Source organism: Heterodontus francisci, chromosome 12, assembly GCF_036365525.1.
Source record: "Heterodontus francisci isolate sHetFra1 chromosome 12, sHetFra1.hap1, whole genome shotgun sequence".
NCBI lineage: Eukaryota > Metazoa > Chordata > Chondrichthyes > Heterodontiformes > Heterodontidae > Heterodontus > Heterodontus francisci.
Window position 1 is genome coordinate 74,278,162 of NC_090382.1, and position 24,001 is coordinate 74,302,162.

General features: G+C 40.0%; 1 protein-coding gene across 13 annotated transcripts in view; it reads left to right on the forward strand.

Annotated features, from left to right (window-relative positions):
- Positions 1–24,001, forward strand: part of LOC137375927 (rho GTPase-activating protein 26-like) — a 225,176-nt gene that overhangs the window by 130,040 nt on the left and 71,135 nt on the right. For all 13 annotated transcript variants that reach the window (XM_068043640.1, XM_068043639.1, XM_068043635.1 and 10 more), the window contains 6 exons: positions 1,263–1,357; positions 2,234–2,312; positions 9,037–9,076; positions 11,654–11,719; positions 14,237–14,311; positions 17,749–17,827. In XM_068043640.1, the coding sequence (XP_067899741.1) occupies positions 1,263–1,357; positions 2,234–2,312; positions 9,037–9,076; positions 11,654–11,719; positions 14,237–14,311; positions 17,749–17,827 (434 nt within the window). The remainder of the gene's footprint in view (positions 1–1,262; positions 1,358–2,233; positions 2,313–9,036; positions 9,077–11,653; positions 11,720–14,236; positions 14,312–17,748; positions 17,828–24,001) is intronic.

Sequence of the window (24,001 nt, forward strand, 5' to 3'; positions counted from 1 at the left end):
TTTCCCATTGATTACAGTCTGTTGCGGGAGGCAGGGTGGTGGTCCTCAACAACACACCCATAGAATCATTGCAGCAATTTCTGAATTGCTGCCTTATTCTGCACATGTGGACTCCAGAAGTGGCTATCAATTTCACTGAAGCAATGGCAGCAGACACTGACAATTTCACCGTCATTATCACTACAAAATCCAGGGGTTTATTACAGAATTTGCCCTCCTCCTCCACTGATAGGTATAACCTAGAACAAATCCCTAAAGGACAAGATACAGGAAATAGCAATGGCTGGGGAGACAGAAATTAATTACTTACTGTATTGTTATCTATGGCTTTCTATTCCTAAGCCAGTTTATAAACTGAATTGGCTGATACGCTATTTATGGCAAAAAGGTGCATCCTTATTCCTTTCTTACGCTTTCTAAAAGGTGCATCCCCCTTATGTGGCTTCAGGGTTGTTGCCAATGTAGACCTCAATAATGCTGTGGAAAATGGCTCAATTAGAATGGGTAATTCAGTTTGTTCAAATCATGCTCCTTCAGTACAGTTTATCTAAAGCAGGGATTTGAGTTTGCATGCTGCAACATGATCCGAGGTTAGGACAGAGAGCAGTGGTCGATTTAGAGAATTGCCTCCCTCTTTCTCTTGGTTTTCTCCCAGGTCTCTATTTTTGTATATTTATTCTCCAAACATTTCATCTCCAGTCTGGGTAGTGATATTTTAGGAGGCTTTAGTCCTTATGGATGCTTTTAATTCTGTTTGAGATGAAACCAGTCTTTTTAGTGTGGGACATTGTGTGGGGAGAGATAAGAGAAGTATTGTTTGTAGCTAAAGGATTTTCTTACAGGCAGTGAAACGCTATTCTTTCGTAATACTGAAAGGAATTAGTGTGGCCTTCCCTGACTGACAACCATTTTCTAAACTTTGACCAATCTCAGTGCATTTCTTCTCAAATACTTGATATTGCTGGTGGTGGGTTCAATGTTACAGAAAAATATGCACTAATTTATTCCATTAACATACTAGTAGAATTTCTGAAATGTGCTCTAGATGACTTGAAGTACATTGTAATAGCGCTTTTATGAATATTTGTGTTCATCAGGCCTATTAATTGAAAAATTGAATTTAAAAATGAATTTCCAACATAAGGTGAGCTCACATGACAGCCATGAGACACCCCATCTGATTGGCATGCATTTATTTGTGCTTTTTTTTTGGTTGTTGAAAGGAATTAGTATGGCATTCATTGTGAATTTGTTTTTCACAGGGGGATGAAGAAATGTTTACCCTCAAATCATGTATTAGGAGAAAAACTGACTCCATAGAGAAGAGGTTCTGTTTTGACGTGGAAGGAGTAGACAGGTGAGTTGAATGCTGAGCATTGTCTTTTTGTTGCACAAAATTTTTGCTGGTCTTCCTAATGTCCATTGAGAAGTAGCTTTAGTCTCATTTGCAGATATAAACTACTTGTCAATTTCAAGCTTTCATGTAAACTGATATTTCTCAAGGTGACTATGCTGGAGAATGACGCATTTTGTATCCCACATCTTTTGCAAAAATCAAAATTCTCTCCAGGCAGGTCACAACTGAGATTGCACAGGTGCCTAACAGTGAATCTAAGCTTCAATTTTAATTCTGAAATATTGTGTACTCTATTGCTTGTAAATTGCAAACTAAAGCTTTCTTCAGGAGTCTAAATTAATTTGAAATGGAGTGAGTTGGAGACCAGTCCTGGCCCCTGTTTAAACCCTGAAAACGTTTATAACTTCACATGCTTTGGCAGTTGTCACCAGGATGAATATTTGTAGATGGATAAAGTTGCTTTTCAACATGTTGAGATTAGCAGTTTTGCATCATTCCAAAGATGATTTAACTTTAGAATGGAATATTCTCGATGGACTACTTTACAGTAATCCAAACCCTATTTCGCCACATAAAGAAATGACTGGATTATCAGAAATAGATTTCTGAAAAGGAAATCTAACGTGAATCTAAATTATGTTCAATCAGAAGAATTTCACCAAAATCTAAGTGTTGGTCAAGTTCACTTTTCTTACCCTCTCAATTGCCAAGCTTTGCCACTTGCAATAAACCAAGACTCTGTGGTGCTTTTGGAGTGAAATTCAAGTGGATTCCATTTAAGAGGAAAACAAAGTTTGCTTAAGTAAATAAAATGAGTTTAAATTTCTGAAGGGGTTATTTGTGGTGGTCAGTTTTGATTGTGTTTGTACTCTACAGGACAACCATGATCACCATGCAGGCACTTTCTGAGGAGGACAGAAGGCTCTGGATGGAGGCCATGGATGGCAGAGAACCAGTAAGGATGACTGTAATTATCACTGTTGTATGAGGTCTATAATTTCAGTTTGTTGCTTTTCAAATTGGCCAATCTGAATTGTATGTCCTGTACTTATCGCTACAAGATGAGGCTTGCAGATTGCTGGCGCATGTGTTGCTAACTGTAAAAATTGGAATGGAAAGGAGTATCATTTGGAATTGAAACTCCATACTTGTATTTCCAACGCTTGTGAACCTAGTTTCAAACAGTGACCAAGAGAAGGGAAGTAGAAGTTTAAAAAAACACTGTAAATTGCAGTTAAATATGTTCACCCTTTTTGTAAAGTCATTTTGGTCTGAAATTGCAGCAAATTCAAAGAGTTTGTAGTTATTTATTACTCTGTGGGTTTCTTCACTGTATTTCAATTAAGTAATATCTTCAACAAGAGGTAAGCTGAGCAAGTCACGTATTTACTGTCTTCTGGGGCAGGGGGTGGGGGCGGGGTGCAATGGCAGGGAGGAGTGGAGGAATCTCCCCAATAATTAAATTAATGGCTGAAAAAGAGAATTCTGAACATGAGCACTCACAAGTTGAGCTATAATAACCAGTTCTGTTGGATGTTTACTAAAATGGGGGGGTTTTCAAGGAACAGCTATTATGAATCTCTCACAGGTTTCACCAATAATACATCTAAAGGGCGCAAATCCTCAGACCTTCCTGTACACTCCCACTGTAACTCAGCAGGTGTGTGACAGAACCATTGAAAACAAGGCTGGAACGCAGGTATGCTCAATGCTGACCTTATCCAGGAGCTGGCGTCTATTCATTTGTTGTGGCTGTGGATTGAGACTGGGGTTCCAAGGCTGGGTCGTGGCCTTGCCTCCTGAAGGTGATTATTTTTTAAACAGCTTTAGAGTGCCTCATGCCCCCATGGCAAGAGGGGCACAGAAAAAGCTTCTTTATTGCGGAACATGCATGATACTCTGTGGTTACGGCCACGTGGTGAGATTTGGGTGCTTCCCACAGTTCAACTCCCATCTGACCGCAGCAAGTATGTTTTGTTATTAGGGTTTAACCCTTTAGTATTTATTTGTCAAGCAGACAGCGACAGGTTTTCTTGAAGGTTTAAAACAGAAAATCAATTGTTTATTGATCAATATGCCTTATCCCGAAATTGTCGCAACCACATCCACTCACACATTTGCTTGCAAACACACAAACACGAGGAGACAGCAAGGAAAAAAGGAGTAAGCGATTGTAAGTGGGGGGTAAGTTTTGGGGGTGGGGTCACAGTAACCTGTTGAATTCTCTTGGAAGTCATATTCTCATTGGTTACAGGCCTGAGGTGATTGTAGATTTCTCTCTTGGTTGAAAGTTTAGTTAAAGTGAGTGGATTACTTATAATTCACTGCTGTATAGGTGTAGATGTAGAATTCTGCCGCAAGGCGCTTGCCTTCTGGTTTGCTGGAAACAAGCTTCTTGGATGCTGCTCCTTGGGTATCTCCCTCTCCCTCACTAGACTGCTTTTTTTAAGGTAAAGCTGTGTAATATCTCACCTCCAGGTAGGAGTTGCACTGGTCTCTCCCCCATGGTGATCACACAATGGCCCAGGACATGGCTGCTTCACACCTTCTTTGTTTCAGAAGAACCCATTCAATACTGGAATGTTTTAGGATGGGATGCAATTGACACCTCTTATCTTTGAAGATCTATCAGATCTTCTCAATCTTGATCCCTTGCCCCCACTATTTAGTTTAAAGCCCACTCTACAACCCTAGTTATACGACTCCCCAAAACACTGGTCCCAGCACATTTCAGGTGAAGACTGTCCCAGCGGTACAGTTCCCACTTTTCCCAGTACTGGTGCCAGTGCCCCACGAATCTCTCCCATTTCTCCCACACCAATCTTTGAGCCACGCATTTAATTCTCTAATCTTTACCCTATGCTAATTTACTCGTGGCTCAGATAATCCAGAGATTATTACCTTTGAGGTTCTGCTTTTTAATTTAGACCCTAGCTGTTCTTAGTGTCTCAGCAGAACCTCATTTCTAGTTCTACCTATGTTGTTGATACCTAGGTGGACCATGACCATTGCATCCTCCCCTTCCCGCTGAAAGTTCCTCTCCAGCCCAGAGCAGATGTCTAAACCCTGGCACTGGGCAGGCAACACAGCCGCATGGATTCTTGCAAAGACTAAGGCTCCTCCACAACTACCTTCTGGGTCCCCATACCTGCCTCACTTGCAGTCACACCCTCCTGTCCCTGACGATGGACCAAATCAGAAGACCCTATCATCGGGTGTAACCGTCTCCTGGTACAAAGTGTCCAGGTAACCTTTCCCCTCTCTGATGTGTTGCAGTATCTGTAGCTCGCCTTCCAGCTCATAAACGCGGAGCTGAAGTTCCTGCAGCCACCTTTATTTACTGCAGACATGTTTGCCTTGGATCACACTGCATCCAGAAGCTCCCATGTCATACTGTCGCAACATATCACCTGCCCTGCCATTTTTATGATGATTAATTTATTTTTTACTTAATTAACTTATAGTTAATAAACCCAACTCCTCCAATAAGCTTTATTACTACTAGTAAAATTTATTAATACTAATAAAATCTTACAATTACTGATAAATTATCTGAGTTTTGAAAGATAAATGAGCAAAATACTCACCAACTTAGCTGTTTCCCTGTGATGTCAAAGCGATATGAAAGCTTTTTTGTACATGTAGAATGGAGCATTGAAAAATCCTGTATAATCAATATAGGAATTAGAACAACTTCCTCCAATACAGGCAGGTGTCTGTGCTTTAGAGTACTGAGCAGGAGGGGAAAAGCAAAAGTTAGTGAGGATTAGAGCATGGTCGAAGAAGAGAGTCTTGAAGGTGTTTTAAGAGAAAGTCTCAGATGGAGGGCATATTGGGTGAAGGAACATAATCAGTGATTGACCAGAGGAAGTAGGGGAGAAGGTGTGTGTAGGAAAATATGGCTGCAGGAGATGACTGACATAGAGTGGGGTGAGGCCATGGAAAAATTTGAGAACAAGTGTCTGAAGCTAATTTGCTGAGGCATGTGGAGACATGGAGACCCTCATGAACCTGGAGAAAGCTATTACTAAGGCTAAGAAGAGCTGAAATATTGTTTAATGAGAACATGTTTTCCATATGCTGCAATCTGCAGTTCATTTTTTCTCCTCTAAGTGACAGCAGTGCTCTATTTTGTGATATATTTTTATCACACAACATGGTATTTTCACACAGATGTTTAACACATGTAGAACTCTTGAAGATTTTCACAAGATAAATTAGGAAAAAGTTCAGGTAATTTTCATTTCAGTTGCAAAAAGCGAAATACTGCATATGTTAAGCATCTGAAATAACAGATGATGCTGGAAACTGTCATTGGTAAGGCATCATCTGTTAACTGGCTAGTGCATTGAATAATAATTCTTCCACTTTAATGTGGGATATATAATTGCGAAGCGGTTGTTAGTGAAGTTGTAGATTGAATTTAGGCTCTGCATGTTTGCCTAAATCAATAACGGGTACTGTACTTGAAAACTAATAGCATGAAGTAAAAAAATATATATGGACATTCTATATGCTGCTGTCTATGCAGTAGAGACATGATCAGTTGGCTATATAAATGCAACATTATTAGTGAATCACAAAAGCCTATGGCCTCAGAATTCAACCATACCGGCCGCTAAACAGCCTCCTGAGCCTCCAATGTGGTGTGCAGGAATCGCACAATCATTACAAGTCAGAAGAATATCGCCTGTCATATTGGAAAAAGCCAAAAAATCAGCCTTTGCAAAATGCCCAGGCTTGAAACAGGCTTTAGATCCTTTGCATGTGCAAAGATGTTTTAAAATGTACTTTGGCTAAGTATGGATCTGGAAGGAGAAAGAATGCACTTTCTCTTTCTTTTTCTCTCTTGCACTTTCCTTTCTCTCCTTCGCTTTCTCTCCTTCTCCTCCCGCTCTCTTTCCCCCTTACCCCCTTACCCCCTTTGCCCCTTACCCCTTTCCCACCTTCCTTCCTTCCCCCTTTCCCCTCCTCTCCCTCCTTCCCCCTTCCCCTCCATTGCCCCTTTCCCCCTTACCCTCTTTCTCCCTTTCCCCCTTCCCCCTCTTTCACCGCTTCTGTCTGTCTGTCTGTCTCTCTCCCTCTCTGTCTGTATGTGTGTGTCCCTCTGTCAGCGTCTCTCCCTCTGTCGGCGTCTCTCCCTCGCTCGCCATCTCTCTCTCTCTCTGTGTCTCTCCCTCTTTTTGCATCTCTCTCTCTCTCACTGTCTCTCTCTCTCTCTCTCTCTCTCTCTGTCTCTCCCTCCCTCCTTCTCTCTGTCTGTCCCTCTCTCTCTCTGTCCCTCCCTCTCTCTCTCTCTCTGTCCCTCTCTCTCTCTGTCCCCCGCTCTCTCTCTCCCTCGCGCTCTCTCTGTCCCTCTCTCTCTCTCTGTCTGTCCCCCGCTCTCTCTCTGTCCCTCTCCTGTGTCTTTCTCTCTCTCTCCTGTGTCTTTCTCTCCTGTGTGTCTCTCTCTCCCTCCTGTGTGTGTGTGTCTCTCTCTCTCCCTCTCTCTCTCCCTCTCTCTCTTTGTTTCTCTCTCTGTCCCTCTCTGTCTCTCTCTCTCTTTCTCTCTCTGTCTGTCCCTCTCTCTATCTCTCCTCTGTCTCTGTCTCTCTCTCTGTCTCTCTCTCTCTATCCTGTCTCTCTTTCTCCCTCTCCCTCTCTCCCTTTCACTCTTCCCTTTCTCTCTCTCCCTTTCTCTCTCCCTTTCTCTCTCTCTGCCCCGTCTCTCTTCTCCGTCTCTCTTCCCCATCTCTCTCTCTCCCGTCTCTCTCTCTCCCCCGTCTCTCTCTCTCTCTCTCTCTCCCCAATCTCTCTCTCTCCCCAATCTCTCTCTCTCCCCCGTCTCTCTCTCTCCCCCGTCTCTCTCTCTCTCTCCCTCCCTCTCTCTGTCCTGTCCCTCTCTCTGTCCTGTCTTTCTCTCTCTCTCTGTCCTGTGTGTCTCTCTCTCCTGTCTCTCTCTCTCTCTCTCTCTCTCACTGTCTCTCTCTCTTTCTCTCTGCGTGTGTGTCTCTCTCTGTCTCTCTATGCCTGCGTGTCTGTGCGTGTGTCTCTCTGTTCCTCACTGTCTCTCCCTCTCTGTGTCTCTGTTCCTCTGTCGGTGTCTCTGTCCCTCTGTTGGTGTCTCTCCCTCTGTCTCTCTCTCTTTCTGTGTGTGTGTCTCTCTCTGCCTGTCTGTCTGTCTCTCTCTCCATGTCTCTCTGTCTCTCTCTCTGTCTCTCACTCTCTCTGTCCCTCTCCCTCTCTGTCCCCCCCTGTCTCTCCTGTCTCTCTCTCTCTCTCTGTCCCCCTCTCTCTCTGTCCCCCCCTCTCTCTCTGTCCCCCCTCTTTCTCTGACCCCCTCTCTCTCTGCTCTCACTCTCCTGTCTCTCTCTCTCTCCTGTCTCTTTCTCTTTCTTTCCCCATGCCCGCACACCTTGCCACTGCTGCTCCCTTCCAGCCATGAAATTCCCTCACCCCCAGCCACCTCCTGACCCAACCCATGGTTGTGTCTCCCCTCTTTCCAGGTCCCCCCACTGAACTGTGGGCCACTGCAATGCCAGCAGCATCCTGATCTTTGTGCTTCACCAGCATGCTTCCTTTTGCTCTCTATGGTGATCCAACTTGATGCAAATGATTCCCAAGGACCAATATTGGGGATGCCTCGTATCTCACCATTCAGGTGCCCACGCACCAAAGTTTCAATTCTTTTGTCTCTGTTTCCTACCACATCAAAAAATGCTCCACGTAACTAAAGCTACATTCATTCAAATCTGAACACCTTTAGTCATTTTTTTGTTTTGGTTTTGGTTATTTTCTAATGAAGGACATGTTCTAAAGCAATTTCTGAAATAAATGAAAAGGTGACCTGGTTTCTGGATGGATCAAGTTCTCAGTAACTCATGCTGCTCTGTTGTGACATTTAAATTGGTACGTAATGTTCTCCACCAGCACATAACCAATGAAACTAAATGGATATACTAATGAAAGAAAGGCTCTGTCTCTCAATTGTCAGACTAGAGGTTTCAGGTAATGCTGAAATGGAGGTTTTTTGTTTGCAGAGATGTTCTTTTTAAAATTTGTAAAACAAATTTCTGGAAAATAGTTTGCTCGTAGAGTTGCTTTTCTCTATTCCTCAGTGTAAGGCATGTAATCCAAGAAGAAAGCCTGCAATCTAGTCTCAGGTTTTATCCCCTACAACAATATAACGTATATAGTAATCTAAATTGATAAAATGCCTTCCATGCTCATGATTTTGAGATATTCATATAGTGATCATAGGTGCAGGCTGCAACATTGTGAGGCACTTGAATGTAAGCTTAATTTTAGTTGGAGTTGTCTTGAATATATAGAGAACAAAGTACCCTTTTTAACCAGTGAAAAATTACAAAATAGCAAATTGTCTTTGGATACCTGTAGGTGGCTGAAAAATATTCAAATAAAATTAAACATAATTTCTCTCCAGAATTTCAGGATTTTGCCTCAAAATGCTTGGAGTGGAACAACTGGCATGATTTTTTTTTAAAAGCATGAAAACAGATTCACAGGTGACTAAATCACCATCTAGGCAAGGTACCTCCTGCCTTATATGTGTATTGTCTCATTAAATAACATGGACTTGGCAACATTTGTGCTGGTTCTAGGTTACCATAAATTTCTAGTTGTAGAATAGCTTTGTGTGGCTATTTTACCCGGTAAATTAATGGAATTTTACTTTCCAGGTGTACAACTTGAGTAAGGACAATCCGATAAGTGAAGGCGGTAAGTATTTATTACTAATTCTGGACGAGCTCTGACCAACTGGAGGAGCATTTACAAAATATATTGCACCATCTTCTAAAAAAAAAATCAGTATATTCTGTTTATTTATAGCAATGCATTAAGCAGAACTGGACTAGAAAAATATTAGTTTTTAAATTTGGTCATGGCATGTGGGCATTGCAGGTAAGGCTAGTATTTGTTGCCCATTCCTGGTTGCCCTTGAGAAGGTGGTGGTGAGCTGCCTTCATTAACCGCTGTCATTCGTATGGTGTAAGTACATCCACAGTGCTGTTTGGTTGGGAGGTCCAGGATTTTGACCCAGTGACAATGAAGGAACAACTGTTCACTCCCATGTTAAGAGGATGTGTGACTTGAAGGGGAACTTGCAGGTGGTGGTGTTCCCATGCATCTAGGTGGTAGAGGTCTTGGAATTGGAAGGTGCTGTCGATGGTGGCTTGGCAAGTTTCTGCAGTGCATCTTTTAGATGGTACACACTGCAGCCACAGTGTGCTGCTGGTGGAGTGAGGGAATGTTTAAGGTGGTGGATGTGGTTCCGATCAAGCAGGCTGCTTGTTCTGGATGGTGTCGAACTTCTTGTGTAGTATTGGACTCATCCAGGCAAGTGGGGAGTATTCCGTGACACTCCCAACTTGTTCATTGTAGATGGTGGAAATGTAATGGGTGACAATATTGAAAATTCTGGTCCTTTTAATTAAATAGGACTCATTTCAGTGTTAATAGAGAGCAGGTGATGCTCATTATAGTTTTGCATTTGAGGGCTGGGTTTTTACCCAGTAGGAGAGTTGCCTCTGGACAAAGAGTTAGTCCAGAAGGGAAGAGTGAGAACAGATATTTGGACTGAGCTATGAATTGACAATAAAACAGTTGTGGATCAGAGACTGTCATCGGCTTCCTCATTTGGTGAATGAACATCTGCCTGTTTAACAATGGGGAATCGGGAGATGAGTTATTCATTGCAGACTACCCAGCCTCTGATCTGCACTTGTAGCTGCTGTATTTATGTGGGTGGTCCAAATAAGTTTCTGGTCAATGGTGACCTGTAGAATTTTGATGCTGGGGGATTCAGTTACGTTAATACGATTGAAAGTCAAGGGGGGGTGGTTAGATTCTCTGTTGAAGATGGTCATTGCCTGTCTACGTGTGGTGCAAATGTTACTTGCCACTTGCCAGCCCAAGCCTGAATCTTGTCCAGGGCTTGCTACATGCACATATGGACTGTTTCATTATCCGAGTAGTTGCAAATGGAAATGAACACTGCAAACATCAGCGAACATCCCAACTTCTGACTGAATAATGGAGGGAATGTCATTGATGAAGCAGCTGAAGATGTTTGGGTTTAGGACACTGCCATGAGGAATCCCTGCATGAATGTCCTGGGGCAGAGATGATTGGCCTTCCAACAGCCACAATCATCTTCCTTTGTGCTATGTATGACTCCAGCCTGTGGAGAGTTTTCCTCAATTCTCATTGACTCCAATTTTACTCGGGCTCCTTGATGCCACACTCAGTCAAATGCTGCCTTGATGTCAAGAGCAGTCACTCACCTCACATCTGGAACTGAGCTGTTTTGTCCATGTTTGGGCCAAGACTGCAACACATCTGGGCTGAGTGGTCCTGGCAGAACCCAAATGGAGCACAATGAGCAATTATTGAGAGTTGATCCCAAGGGCCAATTTTTTTTTTCTCAAGTGATGTCTTAATATCTTTTCAGTCTGTGATATTATTGCAACTAAAATATCTTAACCCTTAAGTCCATTGGGTTCATATTTAGAGTCATGGAATTCCATGGTACCTTCCTATTGAATCTTTTGATAAGTTTCATAATTTGGTTGAAGTATTGGAAGGAATAAAGAAAAGTAGAGTATTAAGAGCATATGAACAGAATACTCTACTTTTCTCTATGGGTATATATGTGCATAAGTCTTTGGAGGTGGCAGGATAGGTTGAGAGAGTGGTTAGTAAAGCAGACAGTATCATGGGCTTTATTAATAGGGGCATAGAATACAAGAGCAAGGAAGTTATGTTGAACTTATATAAGACACTAGTTCGGCCTCAGCTGGAGTATTGTGTCCAGCTCTGGTCCTTGCATTTTAGGAAAGACCTGATTGCATTGGAGAGAGTACAGAAAAGATTCACGAGAATGGTTTCAGGGATGAGGAACTTCAGTTATGAAGATAGATTGGAGAAGTTGGGACTGTTTTCCTAGGAGAAGAGAAGGCTGAGAGGTGATTTGATAGAGGTATTCAAAATCATCAGGGGTCTGGACAGAGTAGACAGAGAGAAACTGTTCTCACTTGTGAAAGGATAGAACGAGAGGGCACAGATTTAAAGTAAGAGAAGCAAAAGTGACATGGGGAAAAGCTTTTTCACGCAGCGAGTGGTTAAGGTCTGGAATGCACTGCCTGAATGCATGGTCAAACTTCTCCATGGTCCCCCATGGTCAAACCAACACTCCCAGGTTTTTTTCATCTACCTGTTGTTAATTGTATTTTTAAAATGTCATTTCTGAAGTTTGAACTTCCTTAGTAAATTGATGGATTTGCTTCTGATTTTCAGCTGCCCAACTGGACAAAGTTGGATTTGATTTAGTAAAGAAGTGCATTCGTGCAATTGAAGAAAGAGGTAGCACAATTTTTTATTTGTCAATCTTGCATTAAAAATGTTAAGTTAGCACATGTTCTGTCCATAAAACTTGAGTGTCATTTTTGCACCAGTCTGGCATTACGTTTTGAATAACTGAAATTAAGAAGTAAAACTACTGTAACTATTATGACTCTCTTGTAACTTTGGCTCAAGAAGGGATACCAAACCTGTAACCCAAATAAACAAATTGCAAAACAAATACAGTAAAAGCTTTGTTATCCGGCATGTGCTGGACCTGAGAGGTGTTGGATAATTGAAAATACAGGTTAATCAAGAGTTGTACTTACCAAGGCAGTACAATAAAAAAGTTTTAATTTTAAGAGAAATGATTACATACAAAGGATTTATCAATACAGAAATCTTGAGGCAGTAAAGGTGCATAAAAATCTTGATATACAGGAAACAAAGTATAAATTACACTAAAGCACTAAATTTATGTCACTGCGGTATGGGGAGCGCATGGTGTGTACCCAGATAACTTGCACTACGCAAAACCAAAATTATTCACAGTACTGTGTACAGTAATTTATTGATTTGGTGATTCAGGAGACACTTGGGGCTCTGGCAGTTCCTTGGGGTTAACTTGCAGTTCCTCAAGGCTATCAACTTGAACTTCAAGGGCTGGATTTTACCGGTTGCCAGACCTCCTGCGCCTTCAGATCTCCACATATTTTAGTTATGTTCCCAGCGCCGAGCTATGGGCGGGGGGCTACCACGAGGCCGCACAGCCGCTGGTAATATGGGACGGGGCCTTCCCAGTGTCGAGGCCCGTAGCGGACATCTCCCGAAGGTATTTTCCTGGCCCCCCACTACGACCCCTGATGTCGGGGGACCGGTAAAATCCAGCCCTGAAGTTCAAGTTGATGACCTTGAGGAACTGCAAGATAACTCTAAGGAACTGCCAGACCCCCAAGTTCGGAGATCTGAGGTGGAGCGCTGGTTGGGGCGGGGGGCCCGGGGGGGTGGCGGTTGGTGGGGAGGGGCGGGTGCAGGTAAGTTTTCAGGGCAGGAGTGGGGCAAACTCTTGCAGTTGGTGGAGGGGATGCTGGGAAGGGGTTGAAACCTTGGGGGGTAGGGGAGAGTTCGGGATCACAAAGGTAGTTTTTTTTTGGAACAAGAGGCCATTTAATAAATTGTCTAGTGATTAGAGGCGGGTGGGAGAGAGGAGTGAAACTTTTATTAAATTGCTCACCTTAGTTTTTAAACTGCTGTAACTTAAAAAATTTTAAATAACACTGAAGGGCTGGAAGCCCTCTAAAAATGGCGCAGCGTCTGCGCGGTGGTTTTGGACACCATTACCGAGGACGGAGTGCCCATCCCCTCCATGTCAACAGGGGCAGGCCGACCGCCCCAGCCATGTAAATGAGCCACTGTGCTAAATATTGTGCCGACTCCACGGAGCACTTCTCATGCGTTCACCGTGCTATTTTTGAAGCTCAACAGCGAGCTGGAAAAATTCAGCCCTAAGTGTGGCTGTAGAAGGTGATGGGACAGTATCTGTACTGAGCATATGACAAGCCCTGGAAGCTTTTTTGAAAAGATTTTGGGTATCAGTTTGCTTACTTGCCTCCTGTCTTTTTTTGCATGAAAGAGTGCAAAATATGTAGCTGCGTAACCTTTTGTGCAGGATAACAAGTCTGCCTATCATCCAAATTGATGTATCAAATTCAGAAGCAGCATTAGCCCAAGTTATTTTTTGTTCCTCACTAAAATCTTCAGCATTTTTTCAGTTTCCTTAGACTTTTCAGGATTCAGGACGCTATTTCTGCATTACTAACAACATGCGTCACTTCAACTTCCACGTCACCTTCAACCCAATCTTCTACATCATTTTCACTAAGCTGGTTTATTGGGTTTGTAGAAGGAACATCCTTCATGTCAAGAATTTGCTAGATAACAAAGCTTTTGCTGTATTTGCAAAATCCTTTGACTCTTTTTTTTCTTGGTAACTGAAGTTTATACTGTCTAAAGTCTGTAACTTTTAAAAAAAAACATACATTTTATGATATGGTTAAACTTACCTATAGTATTCTTTTTGGTGTCTTTGTCAACAAGTACGCTAAATGCTTTATAATCCCAGCAGAGGATAATTTTAATGTGGTTTTGTGCTCACTGTGACTGCAGTTCTGTTGTAAGGTTTGTAGCATTTTCTCTTAGATGAATGCTTAGCAATGCATTTGCAGAAAAGTTCTGAAATAGTTTGCAATATAGCTCTGTTTGTAAACTTGCATGTTCACATGGTGTTTTCACATACACATTCACAGGTATGTATATACAAGCACACAATTGCATATCCCAGGACATTTCCAATACATTGACATGTAGGTATGCATATACAAAGCCATTTCTACACATGCAATTCATTTAAAATGCCTGAAAGGTTACTTTTTAAAATCTCATATGTTATAACTATAGATTGATAGTAATTTTAGATTTCACAAACAATAGTAGAAATTCAGCTTGATATATTATCAGTTTTTTCTCTACTTTAAACAGGTCTCAATGAGCAGGGCTTGTACCGAATAGCTGGTGTTAACTCCCGAGTTCAGAAATTGTTAGCTTTATTAATGGGTAAGTACTGTGTTTGATTTCCTTATCTATCTTGTGCATATCCGTATGTGTTAAATGGTGAGTTCAACTATTTTAAAATAACTCCAGTTGTTTCTCATGCCTAATTTGTAACTTTGGTGTCAAAACAGCACTTTTGTTAATTCTGTTGATGCAGAAGTTCCCAAACAAACTCATCAATATTTCATGGGATAGTTTCCACTGTGAGCACAATCTGCAATCTAAGTGCAAATTACGCTAGTTTGCTGAAGTGAAGTTATGGATCAAGTTGACACTCCGACATTTACATTTTTTTAAACATTCTTTCATGGGATGTTAGTGTTGCTGGCAAGGCCGGCATTTGTTTTGCATATCTAATTGCCCTTGAGAAAGTGTTTGTTATAAACATAATTTTCCATGAGCCAGTGCAGTCAGGCAGCATTTTGGAGTGTAATTTTTTTCCCATTGCATTAAAAATTAATCCTTGATACATTTAAAAGTGGTCACTTGGTGCAGTTTTATTAATACAACTGAGAATACGCTTCTAAAAAAAAAGCATTCTTAATGAGAGTCTTGACCATGGTGAGTCACCTGATTTTAAATAACTCAAAACTACTTTTAAAAAAAACTATACAGACCCATTTAGCAGTTTCATTGGTGTGCAGCAGTCAGTTATTTTAATGTTAAGGTTTTTAAAATGTGCACCAAAAAAAAGCTTGCTTTCAAGAGTCTCCTCAAAGGACTGCAGAAGGAAAATGGTAATTAATTTGATATAGAGCATAGCCAGTTTGTGGGCAAGGCCGGCTTCCAGCATGATTTCTTTTTAAACCAGCACAAAAGGTCGAGGAAACTTAATTTGTACTGCACGTAACTTGGGCTTGAAATTCCTAGATCTTGTGCTAATTTTGGCAATTTGGGGCAATTACACTTCTACCCCCATAAATATATGCTGTTTAAAATCAATAACTGGTATCTCGTGCAACAAACCCTGGCGTTACTAATAAAAGTTGACAATTGACTTTAGTCATCAGTGCTCATTGATCTGAGGCACATTAAATGCATACAGCACCTTGCATGTTTTGCTGTTCACCTCAACTCAGTTTCTACAAAACCAGCTGATGAAGCAACTGCAAGAAAGTGTTGGCAAGAACTCTCACATTTAACACCTTTCACACTTCAGCTGATTTGTGCAAATGGCAAATACAGAATGATTACGGAGCTACCTGTCAATCAGGATTGGTATGACTTGGCATTGTTTGGGATCCAAAAACAAGGCAATGGTTCCAGTCACTTTTGCTTCTAATGCACCTTCACTGTGCGCAGCCTGTTTTTTTGCACTGCACGGTTCCTTTAAACTTGTGCAGCCATGCATGCGTGCATCTTAAAGGGTGCGGCCTGTTAGTTTCCTGCACAGCACATTCCTGATTGCACGTCCGTACACCCATACAGCTTAGGGGAAGCATTAGTCCCAGTATAGTTACAATGGAGATTCAGTACGTGTATATACTTTTGTAAAACCTGCAAATTTGAAAGAAACATTGAAAATGCTGGAAATATACACCACATGTGTCATAAAGAGAAAAATAGGTTAAAGTTCTATAATTTTTTGTTAGAATTGAAAATGAAGACAAGACCGTTAGTAGTTTAAAGAAAAGGTGCAGGGGACTGGGATAAGCAATGGGTAGTAATCCAAGCAGAGTTTAAGTTGATAGGTTAAATGCTCTGTAAACTGTTTCAGAGGAAATTGCACTTTGATATAAAAGATCATTTTATGGAGGTACTGGAAAGACATTAAAAGAACATGCAAATAGAGAGGCATGATGGAGAGGCATAGGGGAACCCCAGATAACAAAAAAAGGATGAAAGTGAAGTAAATGGGTACCTTGGATAAAAGAGATCTGGGGAAGAAAAAAGAAGGATGTTAAATTTTATAGTTACAAAATTGTCTAGATTACTGGCATTTTCCAATGAGACACCAAATGTCTTATGATTATTCAGTTAGTCCTGTTGGAGAGAAGAACAACTTGCACATCTTTGTTGAATGTTTGAACTATTCAAGGGTTTTCATTTAGATTGTGAAAATTTTATTGGCATCACAAAAATATCTACGTTAAAAGTTTGGGTACTAAGTAGGAACAGTTGCTTTATTAGTGGTGAAATAACAAATACGTTGTTCCAGCTGTCCTTAATTATTTGAAGTATTTTCTGATTCTGGTCCAGAATGCCAACAAGCTCATTTAAGAATTGATGTAATAGTCATAGCAGATTATCACCTGCTTTAAATCGGGAAGTTGGCAAGCATCCAATTTAATGTGCCAATGCGCCACAAAAGAAGAAATTATATGAAATGTGTATTGAAAGATGTAGAGGTGAATAACAAAGTACATTCGGAATACTGGGCATTAAAGTTGCAAACAAATATTAATGTAGTTTTTTTTTGAAACATGAAGATTTTGAGCTAATTTAATCGAAGTTTTGAAGATCATGAAGGAAATCAGCAAAGGTGATGCAAGCAAATTTTTCTTAAGTCAAAATGGTCAGATTTGGGGGTAGGGTGGGGGAGTATGAAATTAGAAGCAAGAGAATTGTACAATTCCCAACCGTGGTCCAAATTTTACTGTAACAGGGCATCAAATTGGCATATGCTGTTAGTTAGACTTAGCTTTGTAGGTGTTTTAAAGGTTTTCTGTGGCAAGTTGCTGAAAATGGCACGGTGGGTGAAACAGGGCATCTGGGATCTCAGTAAAGAGACCACGTAACTATATGTCTTAATCAGATTGAAAAATTGTGAAGTTAACAGAAGACCGACTGAAGGAAGTTTAAATTATAGTGGGTGAATTCAATGTCAAATCAGGCATAGAAAGAATGAGGGCAAGAAAGATTGAAAAATAATATTCAAACATTTTAGATTTGAATTTAAATTCTCCAATAATTAGTATTTGAAAGAATGAGACTGTACTTTTAGTAGTTTATTTTCTGTGTCAGAGAGGTTGATGGCAATAATTAATATCATGTCACTAATACTACACTTAATTTTGCTGTGGCAAGTTTATTTTGCATCTACCACACAAAAATACAATGCCTTCACACCATTTCATTTAATTTCATTGTGAGGCAAAGCTAATGGCAGAGCGGCGCAACTCAGACAGCAACTTTTGGGTATTGGCATTTAACTGCACATCTGCCTCTTTTTTTTCAAGTTGCTGTACCATTTATGTTTACATAACAGTGAGTGCTAGTGTTGTTTTGACAGAAAAGTCTGGGCCTATAAGTTCCTAAGGAAGGTCATTGAAGTTACAGTCTAAATAAGGTCAAAGACCTATTTAGAGAGAGAAGCAGAGAGAAGACACTGAATGATAGGGAAAGGGTAAAAGGTTCAAACTCATCAGAAAATGACCTGGCTTATTGAGTATAATAGTCTTTTGCTTTTCTAACATTGCTGTGTTTCTTGTATTTAAAAGGAGCAGCAGATGTAGATCTGGAGACTTCAACTGAATGGGAGATAAAGACTATCACCAGCACTCTTAAACATTACCTGAGGTGAGATCTCCAAGGGGAAAACGGTCTCAATATCTGTTTAACAAATTAGTAAATATGCAGTTGGACTTCATTCAAACTCCAGTTCTTTAACACAGTTTTCAAAGTTTGAAATTCTTCACTGCGAAGAATGAAGAGGTCTACTGCTATGGGGGTTTGAAAATGTTTATCGCAAGTTTCATCTAAAGTAAGTGGCTGCAAATGTAGCACAAGGTGGATAGACAATGGTGCCCTTCTGATCCCGAATCACTCGAGCTATATATTTATATTATGTAGCAGTCCACAGTATCCGTTTCTCATATCTGGTCAGTTCTTTGCCCAGATTTCTGCAGTTACCTTGTTTTATATATTTTTTTAAACTTCTGTTTCTCTTTAGAAGATGCACTTGATTTCCTTCTTTGCAATGCACTAAGAATATAGCCAGGGATACTGGAGAACTTTCTAAGCTAATGGTGCAGACTGCCATGTTTAATTTTTTTTTTAGCAGTTTCTAATCACCTGAATATTTGAACAATTGTGTGATCTTTAGAGCTGATTGGTGAAACATGTATGCCAAATATTAAACCAACCATTCAATCTAGGTGGTTTAGATCCTGTTTTAAGAGGTTTAAGTGCCAGTTATGCATTAGACATCGACCGTGCCCCAAGTTAAGAAAGGGGTGGCTGGGTGAATTTTGATTTGAGAAATTGCAATAAGCTGACAATTTAAAGAATTTCCTTAGATGAATTTCACTTTTTGAATTGCATGCCTTTTTGAATTGCATATTTTACAGGCACTTATAAGTCCAAAACCGATTGCATTAAGACAAAACATAGACCATCTGTTTGACTGATGTGCTTGAAAAAGAATTTGCTGTATTAACTTTTTTACCTATTCATTGAGTTTATGTAGAAATTCCTGCATCTGCACTGCATGCTGTTGGGGCGTGAATTACTTTAATATGTTGATAGAATTGCATTGCTTTCATAGGGACTTTAGCAACTTTATAACAAACAGATGTGAAATGTTCTTGGTGTAAAAATAGATAACCAAAATATTTTTGTGGTGTATGTAATCTATGCCTCGGATGTTGGTTTTCTGCACAAACAAATGAAACGCTCACCCATCACAGAGAATTGGCAAGCTAAATCTTTTTAGAGGTTTTATATATTGTGAAGCAGATGGACCATTTATCAATGGTGCATTATTGCAGTGCTAATTAACATATTTTGCTTATTGTAAGAAAGTGCTGAAAACCAATAGCATATGAGAGACTCGACATAATAAAGCTTTATAGGTTTGAAAGCTGTTGATTCCCATTTAAATTAGGGTCTTATACAAATACATTTTAATGCTTTTCTGCTGGAAGTTTAATTTATCCTTGTACTGCAGTTGGTGTGGAATATTTCTTGGAAATTATCTTCCGTGACTTGGCATGAGTGCATTTTACTGTCAAGACTCAAGTCACTTGTTTTGTGCACATCTAAAACTTCAGCATTGGAAATTTTTGGACAAATGGCCTGAGGAATAGCAATAAAGTATGCTCTGATTCTTTTCCTTCTCTATCTTGCATAACTCTGCAAAGTTTCCATTTCAGCCAGCATTTATATTTTGAATTTTTAAATTGTTGCAGTGCTCAATTGTTAATTTTTTTTACTTACACTTTTGGTAAAATGTTTTATGTGACAGGTTTGTCAGTGATGATTTTAGTAGTCCTTTGTTCTTGCCAAGCTGGAGGGGTTGGTACCATCTCACCATAATTGAAGCTTAAATTTCCCATTAATTTGTGTATATATATCAAGTTGATGATAGTATCAGATCTTGAAGTTTTGATTTAGAATTTAACCACCAATGAGGCAATAGAACAAAATACAGCCCTTTCCAGCCTCTAGGCTTTCATAATTCAAAGGACAAGCCAACAACTAGCACAAGCAAAAGTAGAACTCCGTTATCTCCGTTTCGCTGCTTGGATTGCCAGGGCTTAGAGGCCATATATAGTCCTTGAGCTCAAGATTGAACATCCTTGCTGTTTGCATGTACAGAATTTATTTGCATATAAATCTTAGCCATGTAATGATCCTGCTGTAGTTAGTAAATTACACTATAATTTCAAAGTGGCTCTGAAGACCACAACAGCTTGCATTTATATCATGCCTTTTAACAAAGCCCACAAAAACAGAATCTTGAACACCAACTTGGTGTAAAACCATTTTGTTCTGATTAAAATAGAAAAAAAAAACAAATCTGTTACATTTTAATTGGAAGACTTGTATGATGGAGCAGTAGCAGGAAGGTGAACAATTCATTGCAGAATGAATGGTGGACAGATTGCCTCAGTGCATTTTAGACAAAGTACAGAGGAAGATTCCCTTCAGCTTGTGTGATGTGGTGATTTAATCTCTCCTGTTTAGCTGATTTAAAATTGTGGTGGGCCTCAGGCTGTTTCAGGCTGCAAGGAGACCAAGAGTGCTCATATTAAATCTTGTCAATTTGTGGCTAGTCTGGTGCATCCTGGGAACCCTGCAGGCTGATTTTAAATTGCCATTTTTTCTGGTTACTGATTCTTAGCTGAGTCAAAACTACGTTCTGACAGATGAATTAAAAAGCAGCTCTTCATTGCAAGGTGATGAGTATCTGGAATTGATCAATTGTATGAATCTCAGGATTATTGAGAAATTAGTCCATTCCCTATGGTGACTTACTGGAGACTGTCCATTCATTTTCTTTTAAACTTGCTTACAGTTATCCCAACATAATTTAATGCTGAATGTTTCATAACATGAGATGAGAGGATATTAACAAATGAAATATGTTTATATCAGGATACTTCCGATTTGGTGCAGACATATTTTCCTTGCTGTGATTAAGTAGCAGAATACTTGATTGGGTTAAAAATAGCAATATAACAGCAGATTGTCAAATTGTACATATCTGCAAATATAATAACTTTATCAATAAAATATTGATTAGAATCTGCTCTAAGCTGTGTCTGGTCATTACCCATAGTTGTCAAAATGCTTCTAAGATTGAAAAAGCTGGATGTTTGTGAGCTGAAATCCCGTTTCATGTCAGGAATTTGCTGAGGTAATTACATAGGCAGTAAATAGCAAATTAACAATGACAGCCAATGGAAATTGAGTGGATACAGTCTACAATCAAAACTACAGTCTATGTCGGTCATTATTACCAGGACTACTTTGACAGAAATAATGCAAAGATCAATGCTCGATGGGAAATATGCTACCTACAGTTACTATATGAATGACAATTCTATGTAAAGAATTGCTGCACAAATATCGCATAAAAATTGCGGATTAATTTGGGAGAAATTGAACTAGTTTTTTTTTTAAAAAAGCACACGCTGTCCACTTAAATGCAGACCAGCATGTCTCAAAAGAATACCTTCTATGAAGCACTGAATTAATTGTGCTGCTTTCCCCAGTAATACAATTGGTCATGCTATAATCACTGAGAAGCATGAACTACTAGAACATTTGGTCAAACATTTCAATTAACTCCTCGATAGACCTTCAATAATAAGTGCTTTTGTAGCCAGAATTTCCTAGCAACCAATTCAGAAGTTCTTAGAATCTACCCATCACTAACTGAAATACAAAAGACCATCCTCATGCTAACAATGGCTAGGCAGTTGGTATTGCAGCAGAGTTACTCAGGTATTGCAAGCCACTTCTTCATAATTTTACAACTATTAAGGGATAAGAAGATTGTTCTAATAACTGGAGTACGCCATTCAGCCCTTCAAGCCTGTTATGCCATTTAATTAGATCATGGAACTTTTTTATCTGCCTTGCCTAACAACGAACTAATTAATCTCAGTTTTAAAATCTTTCTGGGTCTAAGATAAATGATCTCGCACTTCTTATGGAGTGAATTCCATCTGTCCAGTTTTGCTCACTCACTTAATCTATCAATGTCCATTTGCTACACGGTTTCTTCATCTAAGTAATTGATAAATATATTGAAAAGCTGAAGCCCAGTACAGATCTGTGGGGACAGCACCAGTCATTTTCCATCAACTGGAGTAGATATTCATTATCCCTACTGTCTGTCTTCTAGCCCCTAATCAATTCCCAACTTATTTAATAGGTTGCTTCCAAATCCACTCACTTTAATTTTTGGTAACAGTCTCTTGTGGATTCAAGACCCACTCCAGGACTTGAGCACAAAATTTTTTTCCCCCTCATTCAACATCACAAAAACAGATTATCTGTTCATTATCGCATTGCTGTTTGTGGGAGCTTGCTGTGCACAAATCGGCTGCTGCATTTCCTACATTTCAGTGATGACTGCACTTCAAAAGTACTTAATTGGTTGTTAAGTGCTTTGGGACATCTGGTGGTCGTGAAAGGCATTATATAAATGCAAGTCTTCCTATTTTTATGTAGAGCCTTATTGAATGCCTTCATCAGTTGAAGGATGTGTTCATTGTTACATTGTACAAATGTAAGGGTGGCCCTTTTGATTGTGGAACTATTATGGCATTTATCTGTTGTCTGTCTGCTAGGAACAACATTGGGATCCTTCTGAATAATCACAATAAGATCACCTCAGATTATATTCCTGAAGCAAAATGAATACTAATTGAATGTAGCAAATGGGGTAGCGTTTGATTCTTTCTCCAATTTAGTAACATTAAATGAAGACTCTATTTGCTGCTTCTTTGCCGTGCTGAAAGCTGCAATTGAGACCTCTAGGAATTGAGACCAAAAATGAAGAAACCATTGTTCATGAGATCCTGTTTTTACATCACAAACTGTGTTCTTTTGGCACACAATTTAGAAGATCTTCAGACTATCATGTGTCTGAAACCAAGAACTTGGCTCAGTGGTAGCACTCTTGCCTCTGAGTCAGAAGGTTTTGGGTCATTGCTCTACTCCAGAGATTTCAAAATATAATCCAAGCTGATACTTCATGCAGTACCATCAGTTTCATCTTTCTTTTAAACCAAAGCCTTGTCTACTTCCTCAGATGGAAGTAAATGATCCCATGAAACTATTCTAAGAAGTGCTGGGAGGTTTTCCTGGTGCCCTGGCCAATATTGATTCATCATCAATCATCACTAAAACTGATGATCTGGCCATTATCGTGTTGCTGTTTGAGATGTTGCTCTGTAAAAATTTGCTGCCACATTTCCCTACATTTATAACAGTGACTACACTTCAGTAGTACTTCCTTGCTATAAAGTACTTTAGGACTTCTTGTGGTTGTGAATGGCAATATATAAATGCAAGTTCTTTTTCTCTCTATCACATGTTTAGGATGAAGATTGAAGCTGTGTTCTAGACAGCATCTATTCATTTTACAGACCACCATCACTGTATAAGGGGATATCACTGAGATTAGTCTAGGAATTTACTCGCCCTTTCGTATGTCATTGTTTGAGGAATGTTAATTTTTTTGGCTGTCTGAGAAAATGATTAAGGGATGAATGTGAGCTGAAAATTATGACCAGGGTTGAAGTTTGTAGAAGTTTTATCAGAGGTTACGAGGGCAGAAACCCACTCTAACACCCCAGGCTACAATATAATCAAGATATCATCTTTGTTCCACTGAATAACCAGTATGTGAAAGGTCTACAGCTCTGCTTGGTCTCAGAGCAGTAACTAGCTTTGAGCCCAAGTGGGGGCTAAATTTGGAGACTCCATAAAAGTATTGTTCTTAATACCTTTTATTCTTGCATTCTGAGAGTAAGAACTTGTAATAATTTGGGGTGGCGCAGTGGTTAGCACCGCAGCCTCACAGCTCCAGCGACCTGGGTTCAGTTCTGGGTACTGCCTGTGCAGAGTTTGCAAGTTCTCCTTGTGACTGCGTGGGTTTCCGCCAGGTGCTCCGGTTTCCTCCCACAGCCAAAGACTTGCAGGTTGATAGGTAAATTGCCCCTAGTATAGGTAGATGGTAGGGAATTGTGGGGATGTGAGAAGGTAATGGGATTAATGTATAAATGGGTGGTTGATGGTCGGCACAGACTCGGTGGGCCGAAGGGCCTGTTTCAGTGCTGTATCTCTAAATAAATAAATAAATAATTTATGGTGCTTTCACTGTGATCTAGTCCCATAAAGTGAAGGGGAGAGTGGATGTGGGTTATGTATAACCCATCATACTGTAACATTCAGTTTTGTGAATATGGCACTACTTCAATTATGTGAAATTTATGACCTCATGAAAATAGTTTTGGC